The sequence below is a fragment of the Cucumis sativus genome, chromosome 3 (genome assembly GCF_000004075.3).
Source record: "Cucumis sativus cultivar 9930 chromosome 3, Cucumber_9930_V3, whole genome shotgun sequence".
Lineage (NCBI taxonomy): Eukaryota > Viridiplantae > Streptophyta > Magnoliopsida > Cucurbitales > Cucurbitaceae > Cucumis > Cucumis sativus.
The window spans coordinates 39,171,850-39,195,144 of NC_026657.2; the positions used below are offsets into that span (position 1 = coordinate 39,171,850).

Sequence of the window (23,295 nt, forward strand, 5' to 3'; positions counted from 1 at the left end):
TGATCTCAGGTTTGTACAAAACACATTCTAAACAATTTTTGTATTGAAATATAAATTTATAAACCTACTGGGAATGTAAAAGAAAAAGAAAGTGCTAAAAAACAGAAAAGACTAATGATATGTTTGAATTGAAAATAGATTAGGGTGTGTTAAAAAATAAGTTATTTTGAAAAGAATTAAAGTGTTTTAGGAAAAAATTAAAGGGTTTGAAAGAAATGGTGTATTAAGAATTTTTAGAAAAAAATGTTTAAAAAAAGTTATTTTTGAAAAAAATTAAAGTGTCTCGACACTGAGTTTTCAAGCGTATTTTAAAGAATTTTTAAAAAAACGAGTTTCTTAAAAAAAAAAATTCCTTCCAAAGGGACTCTAATTCATTCACTTCACAAAGAAAACAAAACAAAGAAAACAGGCAGATTGGTTGTGAGATATGAATGCTAGGAAAGGAAACGAAGCTAGCCTTCTGAATGGTGTAATTTAAAATCCAGTTTTTGTAGAAGAAAAGTTTATTTCCATGATACATTTAATTTTATCCTATTTCTAAGCCAGATGATCGTTTTTCTATCAATCCAAACTCTTTACTAATTCGCTTTGAGGATCCTTTTCAAAGTAAGAGTAAAGTTACCTTAAGTTTATATCTAGTAATTATAGTTAGTAGAAGCATAATAATTCTTAATTTGGATATACTAATGAACTACTAAGATAAGAAAATAATGAAAAAACTACATGATAAACCAATGAGAATGTAAAAGATACTAGGGAATCAAATAAAAAAGTACTATGAAAAATATGTACAAAGATGATAGCAGAATCGTCCCCCCAGATAATTTTCTAGCACTAAAATTAACAATAAAAAGCAAAGGGTGTTTGAGCAAGATCAGAACAGAATAACCATGCATGGACATATCATATTCTAAATCAGGGGATGACAACTTTAGAAAATCATATATATAAATTATAATTTCACTTAATTGGAGGGTACGTTTCAAATCATATATAAGCATATGATTCATGCCCTCAACTCTGAAGCAAATTAAACGTGACACATAAAAAAAGACGAAGAATCAAATAGCATAAGATGGAAAGAGGACTCACACGAGGAATGAATTTGTTGACTAAGGTCATGGTTTACGAAGCTCCAAGAATATATATCTATATCTATATATATACTTATATACTTGCATAACGAACAAGATGAAACATGATCGTGTGGGGCAGTGTTTAAACATACCTTGACGTTTGTAAAACATCGTGTCATTAGAATGGAGTAAGAAACGTCTGGTTTAAAGTCATCCACGCAGACCGGGAAAAGCATCTGTGCATTCCAGAAGGGACTAAGCTACACAACATGAAATGGTAAGTAATTTTATAGGCAACGAAATTAGCCAAACGTATGGTGAGAAAAACAGGAGATTCCAATAATCCAAAGATATGAATAATGCATATTACCATTACTAGTTACCTTCGCTCCTCTTTTAGAATAAGGGAGGCAGTTCCAGGCCGTAGTCGACTTAGCCAATCACAAAATTGCTTAGCAGAGTCAGAGACAATTTCACTTGAGAGAAAAGAGCTTTCTTCTTCCTCCTATAAATTTCATATGAATTCATGCGAAGATAAAAGAAGTAACTTCTCTCTTCTTTTCTTTTTCTCCTTAATTTTATTTCAGATTTGGCCATTTAAGGATGGCAATAAACAGGTTCATAAAGATTACAGGGCAGGTAGTTAGAGGTAAAAATACGTTCCTAGTAATTTTGGAACAGTATTACATATGGATTTGCGATGTTATAAACCCCATTGCAAAACCCATCATTCATATTCATATATTAACGTAGAATTTTACTGTTTCTATGGGATAACTACTAAAAGCTTGAGCTTTTCATTTCTGCTTGCTTAATGGGCTATATATCCAGAGCCTTAATACAACCACCAAAATCTACAGTTGCCAAAAGACCAAAATGATTCAGTCAGTTGAAGATATTGGTTACCAAGGTTTGCAGTTACTGCATAATTGGTTAGCTCTCCTGGACCAGCTTTAGCGAGGTGTTTTCACGTTCCACCCATGGCTATCAACTGCTGTGGAGATTTCAGCAATTTTTTTAGGGACTCGACTATGCTTGCAAAGGATGGGCGCTGAACAGGATCACTGCCAAAATAAATAGATGAATAAAAAAAGAAGAAATATAATGAGACGTTTGAAGCATTGAATTGATTATTATAGTTGATGGTTATTATAGTTTTGTAAGTTATAATAGTTTGTGTTTTGGTGCATGTTATTTTAATTTGAGTTGGAAATAGTAAATACTAAAAAAAATCATTATAGGAGTAGACTATAAAAACCCACCCTAACAACTACAAGTTGTGCCCCAAGCATCCCTAAGATTTAATTTCTTTTATTTTCTGTGGTTCGTTTTAGAAATCCATAAGAAACGAAAAAGAAACCAAACTACAAAAGAAACTAAACAGAAAAGACCAAGCACGGACACATGGATTGGAAAGTAAACAACTTACTCTGCCCAGCAAGATTCAATAAGGGAAGCCAACAACGGAGAAGTACTTGATGGGATAGAAAGCTTTCTGTTCTGGAAAGCGACAGCTCCCACAACCTAAAATGTTTGTATAAACATGTTAAAGAGGGAAACGACAAGAAAAAAAGCCATTCCAGTGCCTGTTTTACATGGCCTATGATAATAAACAGTGTAAGACGAATGTTGTAGCTAACCTGAGCCGGGCCAAGCCCACTCCATGGTTGTTGCATGGTGACTAGTTCCCAGAGGATCACTCCAAAACTGTAGACATCAGACTTCTCATTTGAAGGCTCTCCACGAAGGAATTCTGGAGCCATCCACTCAGGCTGAAAATAAAAGCAACAGAGTTACATGCTGATTGATGGACGGCTGAGTAAAATTTAACCTGCAAAATATTTGTGCAAGATCTGACTTTCTATGGCAATAGAAATTGATATGAACATTGAACATTGCAGATGTACCAACTAGAAAAGGTTAAAATAGATTTATTCGGTGAGTGAAACCAATGTTTTCACTCAGTATTGATCTTGTGTTGGATTTGGGTTCAGGAGTGTAACAGTTGTACCTAAGATGTGGAACATGTAAGGAATAGTTATATGGTTAAACAGTCACACCCAAGAAATGGTAACCCCATTGTATCAGTTGTATAAAGGTGTGAACGCCCAAGATCCTGTTGTTTATAATGTTGGGCAGGCCAAAAACTAATCTCATCTCACCCTAAAGGACAAGGTACAAGAACTTCAATTATTCAAGATCCTAAAAAACCAATATTTATAAAGTCCAAATATTCCAAACACAATAACATGAGTGGTGTTAACATAGGTAGGAACAAAGACATTTTTTTTTCAAGGAAATAAGTACTATGCAACAAATTTTATACTTATTCCAATATGGGAGAGCAACTCACCGTTCCAGCAACAGATTTTGATGATATGAAAGTGTTTGCTTTGAATCTGGACAACCCAAAATCACAAACCTAACCCAAGCACATGGAATTAGCAAAGGAAGCCAAAGGTGCTCTCACTCATGAAATTTTTAAGATACTCGTGAAAATCTCAAGATATGTAGCAGCACATGTTTATAATACCTTCACTGTCCAATTTTTGTCAACCAACAAGTTGGGAGACTTAAGATCCCAGTGTACTATAGGAGGATTGAGACAATGTAGGTAGTTGATTCCCTTTGCCTGCAAGGAAAATAAGAATCACCTTACTAATTTAAATAGTTGTACTAAACAAAACAGCAATAAAGAAAGAATAGACACACACCACATCCAATGCCATGCGCAATCGTTTCCTTTGATCCATCAATTCACCATAAGATGGCCTGTGGATTAGGCGGTATAGACTACCCCTGTTTCAAAGATTCAAAATTAGACACAATTTATAGAGTGATAGAATTGGGAAAAAACGGTTGTGGGGTGGTGGCAGGAAAAAAACCTAGGCAGGTATTCAGTCACTATCGAAAGATGAGGTCGCTTTGTAACTGCACCCATAAAAAGTACCACATTCGGATGGCGCACCCGCTTCATTATTGCAACCTGCAAAGTTTTACAGAGTACAACTGAGTTATGATCATCGTAATCTCATTACTCTAACTACACAAAAAGTGATTACACCAAAAGTAATACAGCAACTGAAAAATATTTATAAAAGCATTAACTATTATATTGGTAGAACAAAGTCATGTGCCTTTGTCACAACTCGTTGCAAGAGCATACTAGGCGTGTAAGGTCAAATCACCTTCTAAGCAAATATAGAAGATCTATACACTTTCAGGTATTGATAGCAAGTGAACAAAAAAGGGAAGAACCAACGTAAAAGTAAACTTCTATTTTAAAATTTTCATCATACCTCTCTTAAAAACTCTTTTAACTGATCATCATGGAAATCCTGCACGGTTAGAACCTTGACAGCAACATCCTATGTAGAAGAAAAGTTGTGCGTTAGCACACATAGAAATATCAAAATAGGTTGCAAACAAACAAGCAGAGAACCAGCAAGTGAAACAAGAGGCCCCTAATCTACATTAGACATCTTTCATAAAAAACGCCTTCCTAATACACCTTAGCTTCTGTTTTAATTCAAAGGTATCAGGGAGCCAAGGCCCGAATAGTTATGGGCAAGAAGCAGGGATTGGCTTCCTATTATCATCCCCGCCAGGAACAAACCCATCTCTCAAAGAAAGTCGGGTAGGAATTCTTCTGATTTCAAGTACTCATTCAAAACCAATAAACTAATGCAATGAAATTCAGTAGTATTTGATGTCATGTAATAATCAAATTTGCCCACGTATATTATTTTTCCTTGATGAATTCGTGTGTTGAAATATTAAATACCACATGGAATTTATTATCAACAATAAAATTTTGAAGGAAAACATCCAGTCACAAGGGCAAGGTAAAATGCATTTCTCATTGTCATCCCCAACAAAAAATTTAGATGAAGTTCTTTTTTATATGCTGTTGCCTTTTCATGGGGTTTCTTAAGCCTGGCAAAGAAAACTAGCATGCAACTAACCATTCTCCTTAGAAAATAAACAAGGTAATGAAACTATTAGATTAAAAGCTGTCTGTTGGAACTTGTTACACTATGAACTGAACATGAATGTTGAATCATGAGTTGAAGATAAGATAAAAGAGACTAACCGATCCATGCCATTCAGCACGATGCACTGTACCAAATGAACCTGAAAGAACAATAAAGGGGAAAGTTCAGAATCAGCCATCTGTTTATACATTTAGTACAAGCAGATATGACAAGATAGGGAATTACCAGCTCCGACACGCTCCTTTATATGTAATTCATCCCATGAAATTTCCAGCCAGTCCATTGCAAGTGATGGTTCAAGTGTCAAATATTTTGGATATGTTGATGCTGAACAATTTTGAGATCTACCCACAATCTCCTTCGAATCAGTTTGAGTTGACAAGGTTAATTTGGACGGATTAATGGTTTCATTCACTGAAATCCCTGCTGCTACAACTGCCTCTTCTTGGTATATTTCTTCAATGACAACTTTGTTTTCACATAAAGATGCACCACCAACAGAACTCAACACCTCGGAGGCATCAGCCCCAGTGGATGGCATTATATGATTCTGAAGCACACACTCCTTGCTTACTTTTGTCTCCAAACACAACTGAGTCGATCCTATACCCATACAAGCTTGATCAACCAATTTATCAGTTTCAGCCCCTGAACTCATACGTAAAGTGCTTCCCCCTTTCATCTGGTACTGTCCAAAACCTGCAAAGCATTGATCCAAAAAGAGAGATTTTCATGCCCGTTTCCAATTTAAGAGACGTTCAACCTCGTACAACAATATCAAGTTGCATGAAATAATACAAGGATTCTGTGTGCATATTTAAAATGACTTCCTGGAGAAAGTACACATGCCCAATGCTAGCCTAGTATCAAGAAGGCAGCCTATTTTCAAAGAAAACAGTTCAATTTTACGTCAATAAAACATCAGCCAATCCAAAACAATGTGCACAGCAAAAGGTCAAAAATTTGTACAGAGTAGAAACCACATTTAGAAGAAATCAGACAGATGTCAATTGATTAGCAGACATGAAATGATATGTGAAACATCAGATGGATCTAGATAACCATCTGAAATAACTTAAAGATGACAAGAATGCACGCCTATGTAAATCCTTGTGCATAAATGAGTATACATCTTAACTCAGCTGACACATGAACTACTAAACAAATCTCCAAAACATTTCTTGTATCGAAATTCATTCAAACTATGCTAGGCTAACAGGCTAATAACAATTGAGTTTATATGTAAAAATGGTCAACCACCTATTTGTGCAGGAAGTTTTGCAATTCTAGGCCAATAGAGAAAGTAAAAACATATATTCAAGGAAAACAAAGTGCTAACAAACCTGAACGTAGAGGATATTCAGGAAAACCACAGATTTGCTTTGACCCGACAGTTTGATGATTGAAATAGCTTTCCACGTAAGGTTCTTGAAACTCTTTTAAATGAGAAATCTGGAGCGGTGAAGGCATTGAAGATTGGAACCCTCCATTAATTGATGAATCTGGACCATGTATATTTCCCGGTTCCCCCACTAAATCAACTACATATTCCCTGTTAACAAAATGAGTGTCCATAAACAACACACCAAGACATCTTATACTACATATAGAAATTAAGTGCACACTTTCCCAAGAAACGGTTGGCTGCAGTTGAAAATCAAACAAAGTTAGAGGCATTGTCTTCATTAGAAATGAAGCGAACTTGTTGATTAATGAACAAATTGGAGAGCCAAGTAATAAAATTTGCATTGGAAAAGGACTATTTGGTATTTGATGTACTGGAAACTTCTGCATATTTTACAATAGGACATCCACTGCCTCAGTGATCCAGCTCTAAATCCATGATGTTTGGCATACATAAGACATAATTTTAGTTTTAAAAGGGAACAAAAAAGAATTAACGAACAAGCGAATTTATAAGAATCAGAAACTATATCTATAATTATTACTAGGAAATGCTAGAAGAGAAACTTATTAATTGCCAACTCCCAACTTCATGTGAAGCCAAAAGTGTAATGCAACAACTTATGAAATCATCCTGTCGTATCACTTGCCAACTGAAAACTTCATCAATATCCTATTTGCTTGTGATACCACGTAGTTAAAATTGTAATCCTCACGTCTTTTAGATGGTGAACCCTTATGAAAAAGGTATAATGAGATAAAATCGATGCCTAGGATTTCACTGTGACAGCTGAAAATTGTGCAACTTGTGAAAAAAGTTTCCTAAGAGGTAAAGCTTGATTTTCTAACCTCAACGATTTCTTGTCATCTTCAATTTTGACAAGGCAAGAGGATCGATGATCTGCAACACAGTACTTGCAACCTCTAGCTATCCGACATGGCAAACCTATATAATCAGCCAATTTCTGATACACAAAACAATAACCCTCGTGTGATTAATATATATTGTATAAACATTCCCAGTAATTGGCAAATTCACCATGCTTAGACTAGAAAGAAATTAGCTAATCATTCAAGTCATACGAGTTTGTACTGCGTTGCTACGAGGTACCCCACCAAATTCCAACACATGCACATGTAAGGAAGAGAACAAGGACCACAGGTTCCACTTAGCTAAGATGTAAGATCTATAATGAGAGAAAAAATTTCTACAGCCTTGCCACGAAGAAAGCTAACTGGTGCATATCATTTAAAACAACAGATATACTTGTCTCCTTGGGCATTCCTTAGACAAAATCACAACATACAAGGAAGTGATACCATTTCCAGACAGAAACTTACAAGACTCTGAAGACATTAAGGTACATCCCCGATCCACTAAACCAACAAAAAAGCTGTAGGGAAATAAACCATTCGCCCAGAATGAGCCAGAGGTCTCATTCCCATAATTGCATAAATTTATGTCAATCCACCAAACAAGGAATTAAAATTTGGTGCAATTTCATCCTTTTGCGATTTTCTTGAAAATCATTTTTTTGACTTCCAAGAACACTATCGTATTCTTCTATTATATCATTCACAGAAATAATTTTAGTAACCATAAGCTTGGGAAGTGTGAAGTTCTTCTCCAATAGGCATACGTTGATGAAACATATTCAAAAGCTAAATAGAAAATAGTTTACAATGCACATGAAGGAACCATTGAAGAGGGAATCAACAAATCATAAAGTGCAATACCTTGAAAAGGATTGCACGATGCCTGCATAGTCCCATAGAAAGACTACCAATTGGAAGAACTATGCATTTCTGAAATTCCCTCAATCTTTTGCTCACCACTTTCCAATGGAGGTGTAACCCCCCTTGCTCCACCGGAAAAGTGCCCCTATTTATTGGAATTAAAATAAAATTACAGTTAAAAAGAAGCAGAAAATAATAACATTAATAAGTACGCAACAAGGGTCAAATTAATGAGAACGTACCCCATGTAGATCGCAACAAGCTTTCCTAGTTTCTCCACCAACACTAAGGTGCTCTCCGAAGCACAATATAATTCCTGTGCTTTGTCTTCAAGCTCTTTCAGTCGAGAGTCCCCACGTCTATCAACAAGAATCACCTCCATTGACGTCTCACTTGGTTCAATGGTTCTAAGCGACATCAGAGAAGGTAGCCGTCTACCTTCCTCAAAATCATTGCACATAACCCAGAGATACGGGTTCATACCCAGAATATTGTAGAAACCATCTGATATTTTGTCGGAGTAAGACAGACAACCACTTACCTGAGAATATATGAATCTACAGTCGTAAATAACTAATTTGAAGTTCAAAGTGTAGCTCTAAAGACAACTATTAGTTTGTAATCAATCGAACATACTTCATCAAGATGATAGGTGCAAATTACGGACACCATTAGCAACAATGATGAATTAAAAAGTTCTGCTATTAACGCAAGCGAAATTTGAAAGGAGGAATTCGCAATCCAAGGAAAGAAGATCGAGACAATCCGAAGGTTCTGTCGACTGATTAAATTAGAGAAACTTCTTCCGAAAGTAAAAACAGTTAACGCCGCCGATGGAGACGTGCCTTTAAAATAGTTCAGAACTTGATGGTGTGGTATGGAGTACAGAATAAAATTTGAAAAGGTAACCGAACAATTTTCATTTGATCACTGAGAATACTAGACCTCAAAATGTACACAAGTCAGAAAGTTGGAGATAGATAGTGTATATACCCAAAGTCGATAAGAAACTGTTTCTGCGTCCGTAATTTCCACCCTGCCTTCCTCCATAAGCACAGGATCGCCGGCGAGATTAGCATGAGAACGAAGCGTTGCAGCTAAAGCAAGTTGCAGGTAATAACTCTCTGTCGCTTTCTGTGCTATGTTTTCCTTATCATCTCCAACCTCAATCTCTTCCGGCCTGGCCGTGTGCGAGGACAATATCTTCGACGCCGATGAATCTTTGACGTCGCTGGAAAAGTTTCCATCCACTGTCCCCGTTCCCGTGCCTGAAAACAAACTCCCCGCATAGCTACTCCCGCTTGATAATCTAGGCAGTGAAACTTGCCGGTCAAAGTTCCGGTCAACACTCCGATCCTTAACCGACGTTGTATCGTGCTCGGGCTCCGAGGTAGGTGGCGGAAGCAAAAGTTCGCGGTCCTCATCGCAGTTGGAAAGCCAAGTTTTCACGTGAGCTGTTGCCGACCGCGTTGCTTTCTTGTCCACCAACCAATCGTAAAAAGCAGGCAGTTTCTTATTGGTTTGTGCCTTGTCCCCCGTGAAAAGATCCGATACAGCCGAACTCTTCGTGACGCTAAAGTCGCGCGCTGGCCTCGGAGTCGGTTTCGCGTCGCTTTCCGTACTAAAAGTGTCTTTGTTGATTTTCTTCTCGTGATCCAAAATGTGTTTGGAGGTTGACGCCGAGTCAAATCCGCGATCCGGAAATTGCCTGGGGAAGAAGTAAGTCGTTCTATGCGGCATTTTTCACAGAGTAGTCTCAAACACCACAAGAAAAATAATAACGGATGCTGCACACAACACAAATTCAACCAAATTACTACACGTACACCACTTCTTCAACTCTCTCTCCCTCCCTCCCTCTCTCTCTCCCTCTCTCAATCTCTAACTCACTCTAAATCCTTCGTAAATCACAATCTTCAGCTTCTTTCACCACCTCTGCATACGCACAAACAATGTCCGAAGTTCCATTAGCATAATCAAACAGTAACATATACTACAAAAACCACATGAAAAAAAAAAAAACAACAACAACAACAAAAACACATAAATTAAAAACGAATTCCACAAACAAACCTAAATGAATCAAAACAGCTTCATAAACAACCAGAATTCGTGCAGTAGCTTATTCCGAAGAGTACAGGCAAAAAAAGGAAGAAGGAGATAGAGAGATTACTTTCCAGCAGCAGTAGAAATGAACGGAGCGCGTAAACCTAATTTATGGAGATGGAAAGAGGAAGATAGGAAGATGAAAATGGGGGAGAAGGAGAAGAGGTTGTGGGATTTGAGGGGGGAGAAAAGACGGTGTGGCGGAGGAGAGAGAAAATGGGAGAGCAATGGAGGGAGTTGGAAGTGAGTTTTTTAAGCACGAAAATTGGAAGGAAATGAGAGGGAAATTGACAAAAATAGGCCAAAAATGGGGTATAAATAGAGTTTTAGGATTGATTGTAGAAAAGTTGAGATTTAGGATAAATTGGAGGTGAAATGACGAAAATACCCTCTTTTAATTTTAATTCACATTTGCTCTTCTCTTCTTTTCCAACCCCTCTCTCTCTCTCTTCAATGTCATTCACCTGAAGAAAAAAAACAGAATTGCGAACGCAGCCTTCTTCTCCTCTCCTCATAGATTACGTAAAGGGAAAAAAAAAGAAGAATCCTTCTCTTGCAGTCTCATAGATTACGTAAAGAAAAAAGAAGCATTTCTCCTCCTTCTCATAGATTATGTAAAGGAAAAAGAAAAAAGAAAAACTCATTTGCGATTCTTCTCCTCTCTCAAAAGTTTGTCAACTTTCCGCTTTACTCCGGTGTCGTTCATCATCTACTCCGGCGAACATCTCACGCATTGTGGTTTGTTTTAATTTTTAAATCCGAATCTGAATTGTGTTGTGTTATATGTATATATATTTTTGCATCTTAAATGTATAAATCAAATATTATTTTTTATTGTTTCAAGTTGATTTAGGGTTGATTTAAGGTTGCTTTATAGATGTTTCAAATGATGTTAGCAATTTATCATTATTATTATTTTATCTCGCAAACATCTGGTAGACATCTCGCAAACATCTCGCAGACATCTTGCAGGTTCTTAAATTGAAATGTTTAATCTGAAATGAATTGATTTAGGGTGACTTTTAGCTATTGTTTTTTGTATCTCGCAATATCCTAAACATTTTGTAGCTGTCAAGATCGTAAACATGTAGGGTGTGACTATGCACGTTTTATTTAGTATTTACCTACTGTTTTTTAATAAACTTTGTTTATGTGATATGTCAAATGCTAACTTCAAATCATTTTTTGCAGCAATTGAAAAGTATAAGGTGGTTTAAGGATGTCACATATTCCCATGTTAGTGCGTTACGGTGGTATGTGGGATGAGAGGCGAAGAAAATACGAAGGAGGCATGTTAAAAGGCATCGTTGTCAGTAAAGAAATAACACATAAAGATTTACAGGCAGAATTATATGACCCTTCAGAAGTTGACCCTTCAAAGTTCGACGTAATGATAAGATGCATATATGAGATAAAAGTGGAACACGAAGCTCCTACATTTGAGTTAAGCAATGACCGTGATTTGAAGTTTTATCTTCTTAGTGAAAATCCATTAAAGGTCCCTTTATACGTCTCATTTGAGCCTAAAAGTAATCAAAGCAAAAAAGTGTTAAGCAAAGATTACAATTCAGTATCTGGCAGCAACCAAGCTCATAACTTAAACCCTCATCCTCCAATTGTAATGGATACATTAAATGAGAATGAAGTCCATGTTCGTGAAGTTGAAGTTGGCTTGTGTGATAACGTGATAGGGACCACTTCGGCTATATGGGAATCATATGAGTCATATGATTCGAAAGATGAGACTTTTACATGGGAGCCAGTAGAGATGAATAGTGAATCATTTGACATCCCACAACATAGAGATGGTCCTACAAAAGATTGCAAAGGAAAATCTAAAGTTCGTTACAGCTCTTCTAGCCAAAAGTTGAAGACAGACATGAATGATTGGTCCGAAGAAAGCTCTACAAGTGAGGAGTTTGATGTAGGACAAATATTTTTTTCCAAAAAAGATTTGTCAATGAGATTAAGTGTCTTGGCAATGAAAAAAAATTTTCAGTTTGTAGTAAAAAAGTCTACAAAAGAGGTTCTCTTTGTTAGATGCATTGACAACAAGTGTGGTTGGAGACTGCGAGCGATGAGATTGAAGGATTCAAATATATTTAAGATTAAAAAGTATGTCAAAGTTCATTCGTGTTCTCTTGACGTTTTGAATCGTGACCATAGGCAAGCAAAATCTTGGGTTGTTGGAGAATTAATAAAGTCAAAGTTCAAGGGAGTCGGTCGTCTATACAAACCGCGTGATATCATAGAAGACATGAGGCAAGACTATGGCATAAATATGAGTTATGAAAAAGCATGGCGCGCTAGAGAAAATGCGTATGAACGAGTGCGCGGGTGTCCTGAAGAGTCATATAATCTATTGCTTAGATATGGTGAAGCTCTCAAACTTGCAAATGTAGGTACAATATTTCACATGGAACTTGAAGATAATCGTTTCTTCAAATATCTTTTTATGGCTGTTGGTCCATGTGTTCGAGGATTCTTAAACTGCATTAGACCGGTTATAGTCATGGATGGAACATTCCTTAAGAACAAATATCGGGGTCAGTTGATAGTTGCTGTTTGCTTGGATGGTAACAATCAAATTTATCCTCTTGCCTTTGGAGTGGTGGACAGAGAAACAGATGCTTCAATACAGTGGTTCTTAGAGAAATTGAAAGGTGCAATAGGAGAGGTGCCTAATCTAGGCTTCGTGACAGATCGAAAAACATGTTTTTCTAAGTGTATTGCATCGGTTTTTCCCTCCGCATTCCATGGACTTTGTGTCCAACACTTGACTCAAAATTTGAATGATAAATACAAGAATGACACTATAGCTACTTTGTTTTACAATGCATCTAGAACATACCGTGAATCAACGTTCTCAGAAGCGTGGAGAAGTATTCTTGCATTTCCTAATGATTCAGGAAAATATTTAAACGATGTTGGAATAACACGTTGGTCTCGTTTTCACTGTCCAGGAAGACGATATAATATGATGACAACAAATATAGCAGAGTCCATGAATTCTATACTGAAAGAACCTAGAGATTTGCCTATTGCTTCATTCCTTGAACATGTTCGAGCTTTGCTACAACGTTGGTTTTGGGAGCGTCGAGAAGAAGGCATTAAAGTGACGTCTACATTGACTAAATGGGCAGAGTTAGTTCTACAAAAGAAACAAGAACGAGCTTTGACAATGAAAGTCAACCCAATTGATTGTTACCAATTCCATGTTAAAGATTTAGATAAAGAGGAGGTCATAAATCTTCATACTCAAGAGTGCACTTGTAAGGAGTTTCAAGCTGAGCAACTACCATGCGCACATGCCATTGCTGTTGCACGGGATCGCAATATAAATGTTTATAGCTTATGTGCTAACTATTACACTAATGAATGTTTGTTGGCAGCATATTCGGAGGCCGTCTACCCAGTTGGGAATCAGTCGGAATGGAAGACAACCGAAGAATATGTACATATGACTGTCTTACCTCCGAAAGTAGTCAAAAGAGTTGGTCGACCGAAGAAAAAGAGGATTCCAAGTGTCGGTGAAGCACCAAAATTGCATAAATGTGGTCGATGTAAAGAAACAGGCCACAATAGATTAACGTGTACCAATCCAATTTCATACATCCAGAAGTCGAGCATACAAGATTAGTACCCGTCTTGGTACGTAGTAATAGTTTTATACTTGCTTGGTTTGTGCTTGCGTTGTTTGCATGATCACGATGTAAAAAAGGTTCATTTTTTTAATGCAGGTGGAAGATGCTTATAAAATTGTGTCCTGTGTTGTTTGCAAGATCACTAAAGTCATCTCACTGACAATTCTAAGTTGAAGACTTTTCTTCTGCAACTTCAAGACTTTCCTTCTCTTTTTTTTTTATCCTACAGTGAACTGTTTATAGAATATTTACTCCTTTGGCATTTCAAGCTTTTTGAGAAAGACTTGAAATCCTATTATGACAATATTGTGTGCTTTAGAACTCAATAAATGCTCTCCTTTTGCTACTGCAGTATTAATGATGCAAATCTTGCTGATTACTTTTAGTTTTTACATTCATCTTCAAGGTTCAGCCTCTGTTAGTTTTTACAAGGTTCAGCCCTTGCTGATTACTTAAAGGTTCAGCCCTTGCTGCATTTGAAGCCTCTTGCTGATTACTTAAAGTGTGCAGTAGTAACATATACAATTCCTTCAAAAGTTGAAACTGAAAGTCAATACATGGGATTGTTGGTCCATAATTGAAATGCCAATTGTTTTCTAAAATATGACATGTTTTCTTGACATAATGTAGCTACATCTAAACCAGAAGCTTCATATTCGAAATACTTAATTGTAAATACACCACAATCACTATTGTTGCGTTGAAGTGGAATGGAGTCGACAATGACAAGTGGCCAAGGTTCCTTGTGTGTTGATGATCCGCCTCTCCTAACAAAGAATCCAGTAGCATCGAGCAAATTTGGCACCATCTCTTGAATTGGCTCTAATATGCTTCTCATATCTTCGGCACTCGTCAGCGACGGAAGCGAATCCCATACCTTAACTGGACAACGTACCAAGTCCAAGCATAATAGAATCCAATGATTGCCATGGATATTGAATGGAGAGTAAATGTAATCAACATTCACCCAAGGATCTTGACAGTCTTGTTTTGATCCGACAACATAGTCAACCAACCGATACTCCTCCTTCCAGTGAAATGGTCGATTCTCTTTAATACATTCTTGGTATTCAGCAGGCCACTTCGCAACTAATAGTCGCTGGAAGGAAAAAAAACACACATGCATGTATACAATGAGACAATAAGACAAATATCAAAAGCAAACTCAGTACATAAAGTATGGTTGCGAGTACAAACCATGAATAGTGTGTCTACAGTTGTGAAGTTTTGAGCAGTAGGTATCATGGCTGTCTTAATGTTGAAGCGAATGAGAAGAAACAGTGCATCCAAATGCTAATAGAAACAAAATAAAGCATTTAATTCGGTTATGCGATCAAACCAACTTCTTGAAGGTACTAAGTGCTCTAAAACTGTAAATAAGAAATAATGAGAAAAGTTCTAACCTCATCCGCCAACCACCGACGACACATGAACAAGTCTCTGAAAAACTCCTTCGATTTTTTTCCCGTGAAAAGTTTCACGCACCTCATCTTTCGTACGCTTGTCTGTGATCCAAGCTCTGAGTCGATCTAAATGGGCGTCAGGTATTTTGTGCATAGGATCATGAGCGGATGGTTGAGACTGAGAGGTGGTGGTGATTGATTTTGTAGTCCGTTTATCTAAAGCTGTGAAGGGGGTTGACAAGTATACACTTGCACGCTTGCTACGTGCGGGCCGAACATGTGGTCGTTCAGTGGATAATGGTTCTATTTCCATGACGTCTGAATCAAAATAAGTAAGACTTTTTACTCCAATTTCCTCGTTCAAATCGTCAACGACGTCTACTGGCTCCTCCGAATGAATATGAACCTTCTTATCCAACTCATCCATTGTGTCATCCTCCGTGCGGTTTGCTTCGACACCCTATGGAAGGTCAAAATGCATTACTAAGGATAAAGCATTAGTAAGGATGATTTTCACCCCACTACAGAACTTTGATTCCTAACCTGCTTTTGACGTTCAACATGTTTCACCCCATCACTTGTGTCATCCTCCTTGGGCATCCTCAACCAAGAAGGTGTACCGGGTGTGTCAACATCTTCGGTCTGGGCATCATGACCTTCAACTCCCGTGCAGTCTCCTTCTTCACCCTTTGGAAATGTCAAAATGTATTGGTAACGTTAAACAAACTTTGAAAATGTTAAACAAACTTTGATTCCTAACCTTTTTTTGAACTTCAAGGTGTTTCAATATAGTCGACAGCATTGATTTTAGGCTTTCACGTTCATTCTCGAGAACCGCTACTCGATATTTGAGTTTTCGAACAACTTCTTTCATCTTAGACTTCCACTTCTTCTTTTTCTTACTCTTTTTGCAGTCATTGTCATCATTACTAGCTTCTCCTGGTCGTTTTGAATCACCATTCTTCTCAGAAACGGTGTTATATGGATGAGTTTTCTCAACAAGTTCCCCTGAAGACATTCTTAGATGCTCCTCCTCTTCAGGCATCATCTCAATTACCACGTTAATTAAGAACTACAAAGTGGAAATGTAGTTAGTTAGTCAAAACATAAAGGAACAAAGTCATGCATTCGGTAAGTTACTGTTTGTTGATACTTACCATTGGTGAGTCAAACACCTGCCTCTGTAGGACATGAGACTTCGGCGATAGTTCGCACACCCACCTCAGCATTCGTGGTATTGCATCGTTGCTTACTTTATGTACACCACATTCAGTGATGGTTGGTATAGACTCATATGCCCAAACCTATTCCATGTTCAACAAAACAAGTTTAGCAAGTGTCCCAAGATATATGTATATATAAATATGTGCATAGGAAGTAAAGTAACATACCTGTAACGCCTGCGGAAATCCCATGACAGTATATTTTGTCTTAGTTGATTTATTCTTTCCCTTGGCATGTTGCATGTCCAAGGCTCGTTTTAAGGCAGAAAGTGTACGTCCAAAAACCAACCCTCCCCAATCGTAATTGTTAAATGTGGTCCAATCATCTGCAATCCTAAATAAAGTTCGGTCCACTTTCGTCCGCCTATCTTTTCCTAACAATGACATCTCTATAAAGTAAACTAGAGCTAATTTAACTATGTCATCGTCATCGTCATCCCCCTCGTATTCCACAAATGTGTCCTCTAAGTCACTTATATAAATACACTTTTTTTTGTTCGAAGAACTTCTCCAACAACCTACTATTCCCAACCAAATCAATAGGCTCTGGTTGAGAACTCCATAGACCCGTCATCATATTAAATTCTCTCCTTCCAAAACTGCACACGACTTCTCCTATCTTGAAACTTATGTGATCAACCCTTTCATCTTCCACCTCTCTTAACAATAAGTAGTGGATGAGCGGCCCATTAAAGATTATATTCAGATCCAAAAAGTGGCCGAACTTTGTATTTCTAAATAAGGTTAATTGATCCGGTTTCAATTTAGCCTTTATTGTACGTGTACTGTTTTCTAAATGTGCTAAACTACTTACTATAGACTGAAAATGATGAGCAGGGTCAATCTTGTACATGGGACCGTTAGTTGATGTCGAAGCCATACTGAGACCTGCATAAAAAAAAAAACTAATTAAATATAATTGCATAAGAGACTTACTTAACATGGATGCACTAGCATCTTGGGACTTCTACTCAAAATTTTGGAAGGTGAGAGATAGGTGCTGATAGGTGAGAGATGATGGAAAACTTCAAGGCAAAGTTGCTAAGTCTAATACAATTGCTAACCCTATAGCCTTAACACCTAGTAGACTAGCTAAACATGCATTCTAAACCGTTTAGGAAGTTTACACTCTTATATTGGGACTTCTACTCAAAATTTTGGAAGGTGAGAGATAGGTGCTGATAGGTGAGAGATGATGGAAAACTTCAAGGCAAAGTTGCTAAGTCTAATACAATTGCTAACCCTATAGCCTTAACACCTAGTAGACTAGCTAAACATGCATTCTAAACCGTTTAGGAAGTTTACACTCTTATATTGGGACTTCTACTCAAAATTTTGGAAGGTGAGAGATAGGTGCTGATAGGTGAGAGATGATGGAAAACTTCAAGGCAAAGTTGCTAAGTCTAATACAATTGCTAACCCTATAGCCTTAACACCTAGTAGACTAGCTAAACATGCATTCTAAACCGTTTAGGAAGTTTACACTCTTATATTGGGACTTCTACTCAAAATTTTGGAAGGTGAGAGATAGGTGCTGATAGGTGAGAGATGATGGAAAACTTCAAGGCAAAGTTGCTAAGTCTAATACAATTGCTAACCCTATAGCCTTAACACCTAGAAGACTAGCTAAACATGCATTCTAAACGGTTTAGGAAGTTAACACTCTTATATTGGGACTTCTACTCAAAATTTTGGAAGGTGAGAGATAGGTGCTGATAGGTGAGAGATGATGGAAAACTTCAAGGCAAAGTTGCTAAGTCTAATACAATTGCTAACCCTATAGCCTTAACACCTAGTAGACTAGCTAAACATGCATTCTAAACCGTTTAGGAAGTTTACACTCTTATATTGGGACTTCTACTCAAAATTTTGGAAGGTGAGAGATAGGTGCTGATAGGTGAGAGATGATGGAAAACTTCAAGGCAAAGTTGCTAAGTCTAATACAATTGCTAACCCTATAGCCTTAACACCTAGTAGACTAGCTAAACATGCATTCTAAACCGTTTAGGAAGTTTACACTCTTATATTGGGACTTCTACTCAAAATTTTGGAAGGTGAGAGATAGGTGCTGATAGGTGAGAGATGATGGAAAACTTCAAGGCAAAGTTGCTAAGTCTAATACAATTGCTAACCCTATAGCCTTAACACCTAGTAGACTAGCTAAACATGCATTCTAAACGGTTTAGGAAGTTTACACTCTTATATTGGGACTTCTACTCAAAATTTTGGAAGGTGAGAGATAGGTGCTGATAGGTGAGAGATGATGGAAAACTTCAAGGCAAAGTTGCTAAGTCTAATACAATTGCTAACCCTATAAGCCTTAACACCTAGTAGACTAGCTAAACATGCATTCTAAACGGTTTAGGAAGTTAACACTCTTATATTGGGACTTCTACTCAAAATTTTGGAAGGTGAGAGATAGGTGCTGATAGGTGAGAGATGATGGAAAACTTCAAGGCAAAGGAAATGGTCTTTCAACAATGCAGCTTATGATAATGTCTTTAGAATACAATATTTAGAATGCATGTTTAGCACATATCTATTGTACTGGTAACTTTGCAGAGTTTATATGGGATACCAAATATATGTTCGAATTCAAGTTCTAAACTCCAAGGTATGGTTTTTCTATTATTACAGTACATTGCAAAGGAAATGGTTTTTCTTCCTAAAAACAGAATGGCTCCCACGGTTCTCTATGTCTGTGTGCATATGACATGCATTTCTTCTCCAAAATGTGCCAAAAACAAAAAACTCACATCTTAACAGACAACTTAAACAAACAAGATGGAATACTGTAATAATAAATAAGCTACAACAGACTAACTCTAAAAAAAAAACTGAGATTTTATTACTCACTTGACTTCAAAGATGATGGATACGGCACTGCCAATGTAGAGGAGTGGATAAGAAATGGAGAGGTCCGGTGAAAACAAACCTGAAATCGAAATGGATGGAAGTGGAGAAGCGTCCGCCGGAGCGAGATGAAGTCGAAATGGAGACCCGTGCAGAAGAAATGGAGACGTTCGGTGAACAAGTTGAAATCGGAAAATATAGCGGAGAGTCGTGAAGAAGAAATGGATGGAAGTGGAGAAGAAATGGACGGAAGAGAAAAACGTTCACCGGAGGCGGGAGAGAGTTGAAGAGGGTAACTGCAGACGCGGGAGAGTTCAAATGCGAGTTTACGTTTTTCTTTTGAACGGCCTTCTGTCTTCGGGTTGAAGAAAAGGAAAAAGAAGAAAAGAGGAAGGAAAATAAAAGAGGGTATTTTCGTCATTTCACCTCCAATTTATCCTAAATCTCAACTTTTCTACAATCAATCCTAAAACTCTATTTCTACCCCATTTTTGGCCTATTTTTGTCAATTCCCCGAAATGAGAATGAAGGGAATGAATAATAATGAAATACAAAAGAAACGTAATTTTGTAATATTATATGTAATGTAATGAAATAAAAAAGAGTGGTGGAAATAGGGAAAACCGGGGGCGTACATGCACGCCTTGCGTTGTTAAAGAACACGTAAGATTGAGCTCAACGCTCCTTACGACACGTAGCATTTAACTCCCCATCCCAACAGATCTGAACTCTGCTTTCCGATTCGCGGTTTCTTCTTTTTCTTTTTAATATTTTACCTTTTACTAATTATGTAAACGTACCACTCAAAAATTTGTCATATTCCTCAACAATTTACTTCAAATTATTATAGATAGAAATAAATAAACTATTTTTAAAATATAGAAAAATAATAATTAGGTTTAGGAGACATAATTATAAATTATCAATTATATTTAAAATAGTTAAAGATATATTAATATTTTAAAAAAAATTTGTAAAATCTATCGCTCGATTGATAACAAATAGACTATAAGGGCTTATTAGTCTAAATCTTGTAATATTTGAATTTTTAAAAAATGTTGTTATATACTTCATTATTATTTCTAAAATTATCATAAATTTTAAGGATCAAATGGCTTTTGATATGTTTTATAAATAGTTTGAATATTTTGTTGTTTTTTGAAAATCGATAAATTTTTTAAAAAATTATAAGTATCAATTTATGGTTGAAGTAGATATCAACTTGTACTTATAAATTTTGGACCTATATCGATTTAAACTCTCTAAGCTAATTATTGCATCATTTTAAAATATAAACTATTGGATAGTATCAATTAAATCTCAAGCTAATAGTTTTATTAGCTTAAACTTTAAACTTTCATCTTTTATATATACATCTATTAATATAATATTTCATTTATATAAGTTAATAGTTAAATTGATACAACCCTCACCGTTAATTGATTAAATTGATACAATTATTAATTCATGATTTAAATTGGTATAAATCTCATAATATAAGAATATAAATTGAAAATTTATCTTCTAAATTTAAACATTCTAGAGATTTATTAATTTGGTTAAGGAATGTTTATTTGAGTCTCAAACTTTTGAAGTTGTAAATTGATGTTTGTTTAGTAAAATTGTTGCATTTGTGCATGATAAATCTAACATGGTAAAAATATTTCCACGTTTAGTGTTTTAAAATCTTTGTTTTAATCCTTTAACTCTTTTTTTTAGAACAAATACTCGATGGAAATCAAACATCCGACCATTTAAAATACAAGTCGTGTTTATACCACTAAACCAAACTCATCTGACTAGCAGGTATCAATTATCTTATTCATATAAACACTAACATTAATTATCACAAACATATGCAACCTATGCATTCATATCCCATATTACATATATACTCGTGAAACAAAACCGGCAGATTAGTCCATCTATGACAAATCAAATCAAAACCAAGTATTTGTTAATTATTAGTAGTTTATTGGGAAACTGTAAAAAAAAACAGCACATTTGACCAAATATTTCAACATATAGCAAAAAATTTGAAGTTCTATTAATAATAGACATTGATATATACAGATATACTTATATCTATTATTGATAAGATTCAAAATTTTACTCCGTAACTATTGTTGATAAAATTCAAAATTTTACTAATATTGTAATTTATTTTACTATTTTTAAAAATGTTTTAAGATTATTTTTAATTATTTAGAAAAATAGAAAATGAAAAAAAAAATGGTTAAGAATGGTGTTGATTTTGATTTGGAGGTTTTGGATTCCTCAAGTTTCTAAACACGGGAAGCGCTTTTATTCGAATAAAGAAGAAACATAGCTTGAATTATCAGGCGATATGACACTGTTTATATTACTATTATTATCATTTAAGAAAGCGATTTGGCACTCAAATACTTGACTTTTGCGTCCACTTTGATTTTGCTTTTACAAACTATCATCCCTTTAAAACATATTGTTTACATAAATAGTCAATTATACCTTATAAAAACTATTTAAGAGTCGGCAGAAACTAAAAAACATGGTGAATTTGTTTAAATTATTTACGGATTTAGTAAATCTGTATAATATACTTTTATAGATACAAGTACATTTCTATCCGTGTCTATCGATGTCAATGATACATATTAATAGAAGTGTATTTGTGTCTATTGTTAATAAAATTATAAATATTTTATTTATATTGTTATTTTACAAAATAACTCTTAAAAATTGGACAGATTTAGTATAGGTCCAGGGAGTTTGAGTGCTTTATCGTCTTTATATAATATATATAAATAATTTTTAATATTTGTGGACAGCTTAATGGTTAGGCTGATTATTTGTTAGTACCATTCAACATAAGTTTTAATATCACCTATAAAATTAATTTTCTTTTTCAAGCGACTAGTTTATCGAGCAACTTCAACTTAATTTTTTTACTTTTTAAAATTTTAAACTTCTACCTTCTTAATTAACTTATTCAACAACTTCAACTTAATTTTTTTTACTTCTTAAACTTTTTTCAACTTCTAGCTTTTAGTTTTTTCAACTTTTTTTTTTTTGTTTATTCTTCAACATTTTCTATAATTTGTGAAATAATTATAGAACTTGATGTCGATAAATTTTTGGGATATGAACGGCTGACACAAATAGATAAATTAGAAAATAATTTATCTTTAAATTAAAAATAAAATTGGGAGGATTTTCTCCAATATTAATCACCAAATGGTATGGTATGGTAAGGTAAGAGGGGACGTAGAGCACGTTCTGCTGTTCTCAAATTCAGATGCCATTCAACGTTTTCCGTTTTTTAAAAACAATACTTTTCTGTTTCCCTTTTTCTTTTCAACCAATGATTATTTAATAAAAAATCTTAGTTATTATTATTATTATTTTATGATTTGTTTTCTTTTAATGGAATTGCTCTGCCCAAGAAGAGATGATAATTCTATCCGTTCCCTTTTTCTATTTACCTTTTTCAATTACCCATTTTTTAAAATACGATCTTCTTCCTAACTCCCAACATCTTTTAATACCATCGTACCTTATCCTATTTTTATTTTTATATTTTGGAAAAACTTTCTATCCCTAAGTTTTGAAGAATATATGCGTTTGTTTCACGAGTTTTAAAATAGGTACTTTTAGTCTCTAAATTATAAGAATAAGATCATTTAATCTTTGAGTTTTTAAAATGGATTTTTTTAGTCATCGAGTTTTTTTAAAAATAGCTTTAAAAGACTTCTGAAATAATTTTAAAATATTTTAAATTAGAAAAATAACTTTTAAAAATCACATCCTCTTTCAAACCATTTGTTAAAATTTTAAAAACCATATGTTTTTTTTAATTCAAACATAAAATGCTT

General features: G+C 35.4%; 2 protein-coding genes, 1 long non-coding RNA gene and 1 pseudogene across 5 annotated transcripts; 1 reads left to right on the top strand and 3 right to left on the bottom strand.

Moving 5' to 3' along the window:
- Positions 1 to 1,599: 1,599 nt before the first annotated feature.
- On the bottom strand, positions 1,600 to 10,597 carry LOC101204522 (serine/threonine-protein kinase CTR1). 3 transcript variants are annotated; one of them, XM_011654280.2, is made up of 16 exons: positions 10,386 to 10,596; positions 9,206 to 10,147; positions 8,455 to 8,753; positions 8,213 to 8,357; positions 7,325 to 7,440; positions 6,415 to 6,623; positions 5,297 to 5,770; positions 5,170 to 5,210; positions 4,376 to 4,444; positions 3,962 to 4,062; positions 3,791 to 3,875; positions 3,610 to 3,708; positions 3,430 to 3,498; positions 2,717 to 2,848; positions 2,506 to 2,600; positions 1,600 to 2,140 (listed from the first exon to the last, which is right to left on the bottom strand). In XM_011654280.2, exons 2-16 carry the CDS (start codon positions 9,950 to 9,952, stop codon positions 2,044 to 2,046), a joined length of 2,778 nt encoding a protein of 925 aa, XP_011652582.1. In that variant the 5' UTR covers positions 9,953 to 10,147; positions 10,386 to 10,596; the 3' UTR covers positions 1,600 to 2,043. The 3 variants fall into 3 exon arrangements, 2 of the variants coding, with proteins under 2 accessions (XP_011652582.1, XP_004136420.1); XM_004136372.3 differs by having other exon boundaries at positions 10,286 to 10,596; XR_004215090.1 differs by lacking the exon at positions 1,600 to 2,140 and having other exon boundaries at positions 2,717 to 2,907; positions 10,286 to 10,597.
- Positions 10,598 to 11,685: 1,088 nt separating this feature from the next.
- Positions 11,686 to 14,354, top strand: LOC101207197. The gene is made up of 2 exons (XM_004149634.3): positions 11,686 to 13,969; positions 14,059 to 14,354. The coding sequence occupies exon 1, from the start codon at positions 11,709 to 11,711 to the stop codon at positions 13,956 to 13,958; it is 2,250 nt and encodes a 749-aa protein (XP_004149682.3). The 5' UTR covers positions 11,686 to 11,708; the 3' UTR covers positions 13,959 to 13,969; positions 14,059 to 14,354.
- A 682-nt stretch (positions 14,355 to 15,036) lies between these two features.
- On the bottom strand, positions 15,037 to 15,528 carry LOC116402923. Its single transcript, XR_004215609.1, has 3 exons — positions 15,366 to 15,528; positions 15,160 to 15,255; positions 15,037 to 15,061 (listed from the first exon to the last, which is right to left on the bottom strand). It is a non-coding gene; the product is annotated as an uncharacterized LOC116402923 (long non-coding RNA).
- On the bottom strand, positions 15,529 to 19,581 carry LOC116402473 (annotated as a pseudogene).
- Positions 19,582 to 23,295: the final 3,714 nt, after the last annotated feature.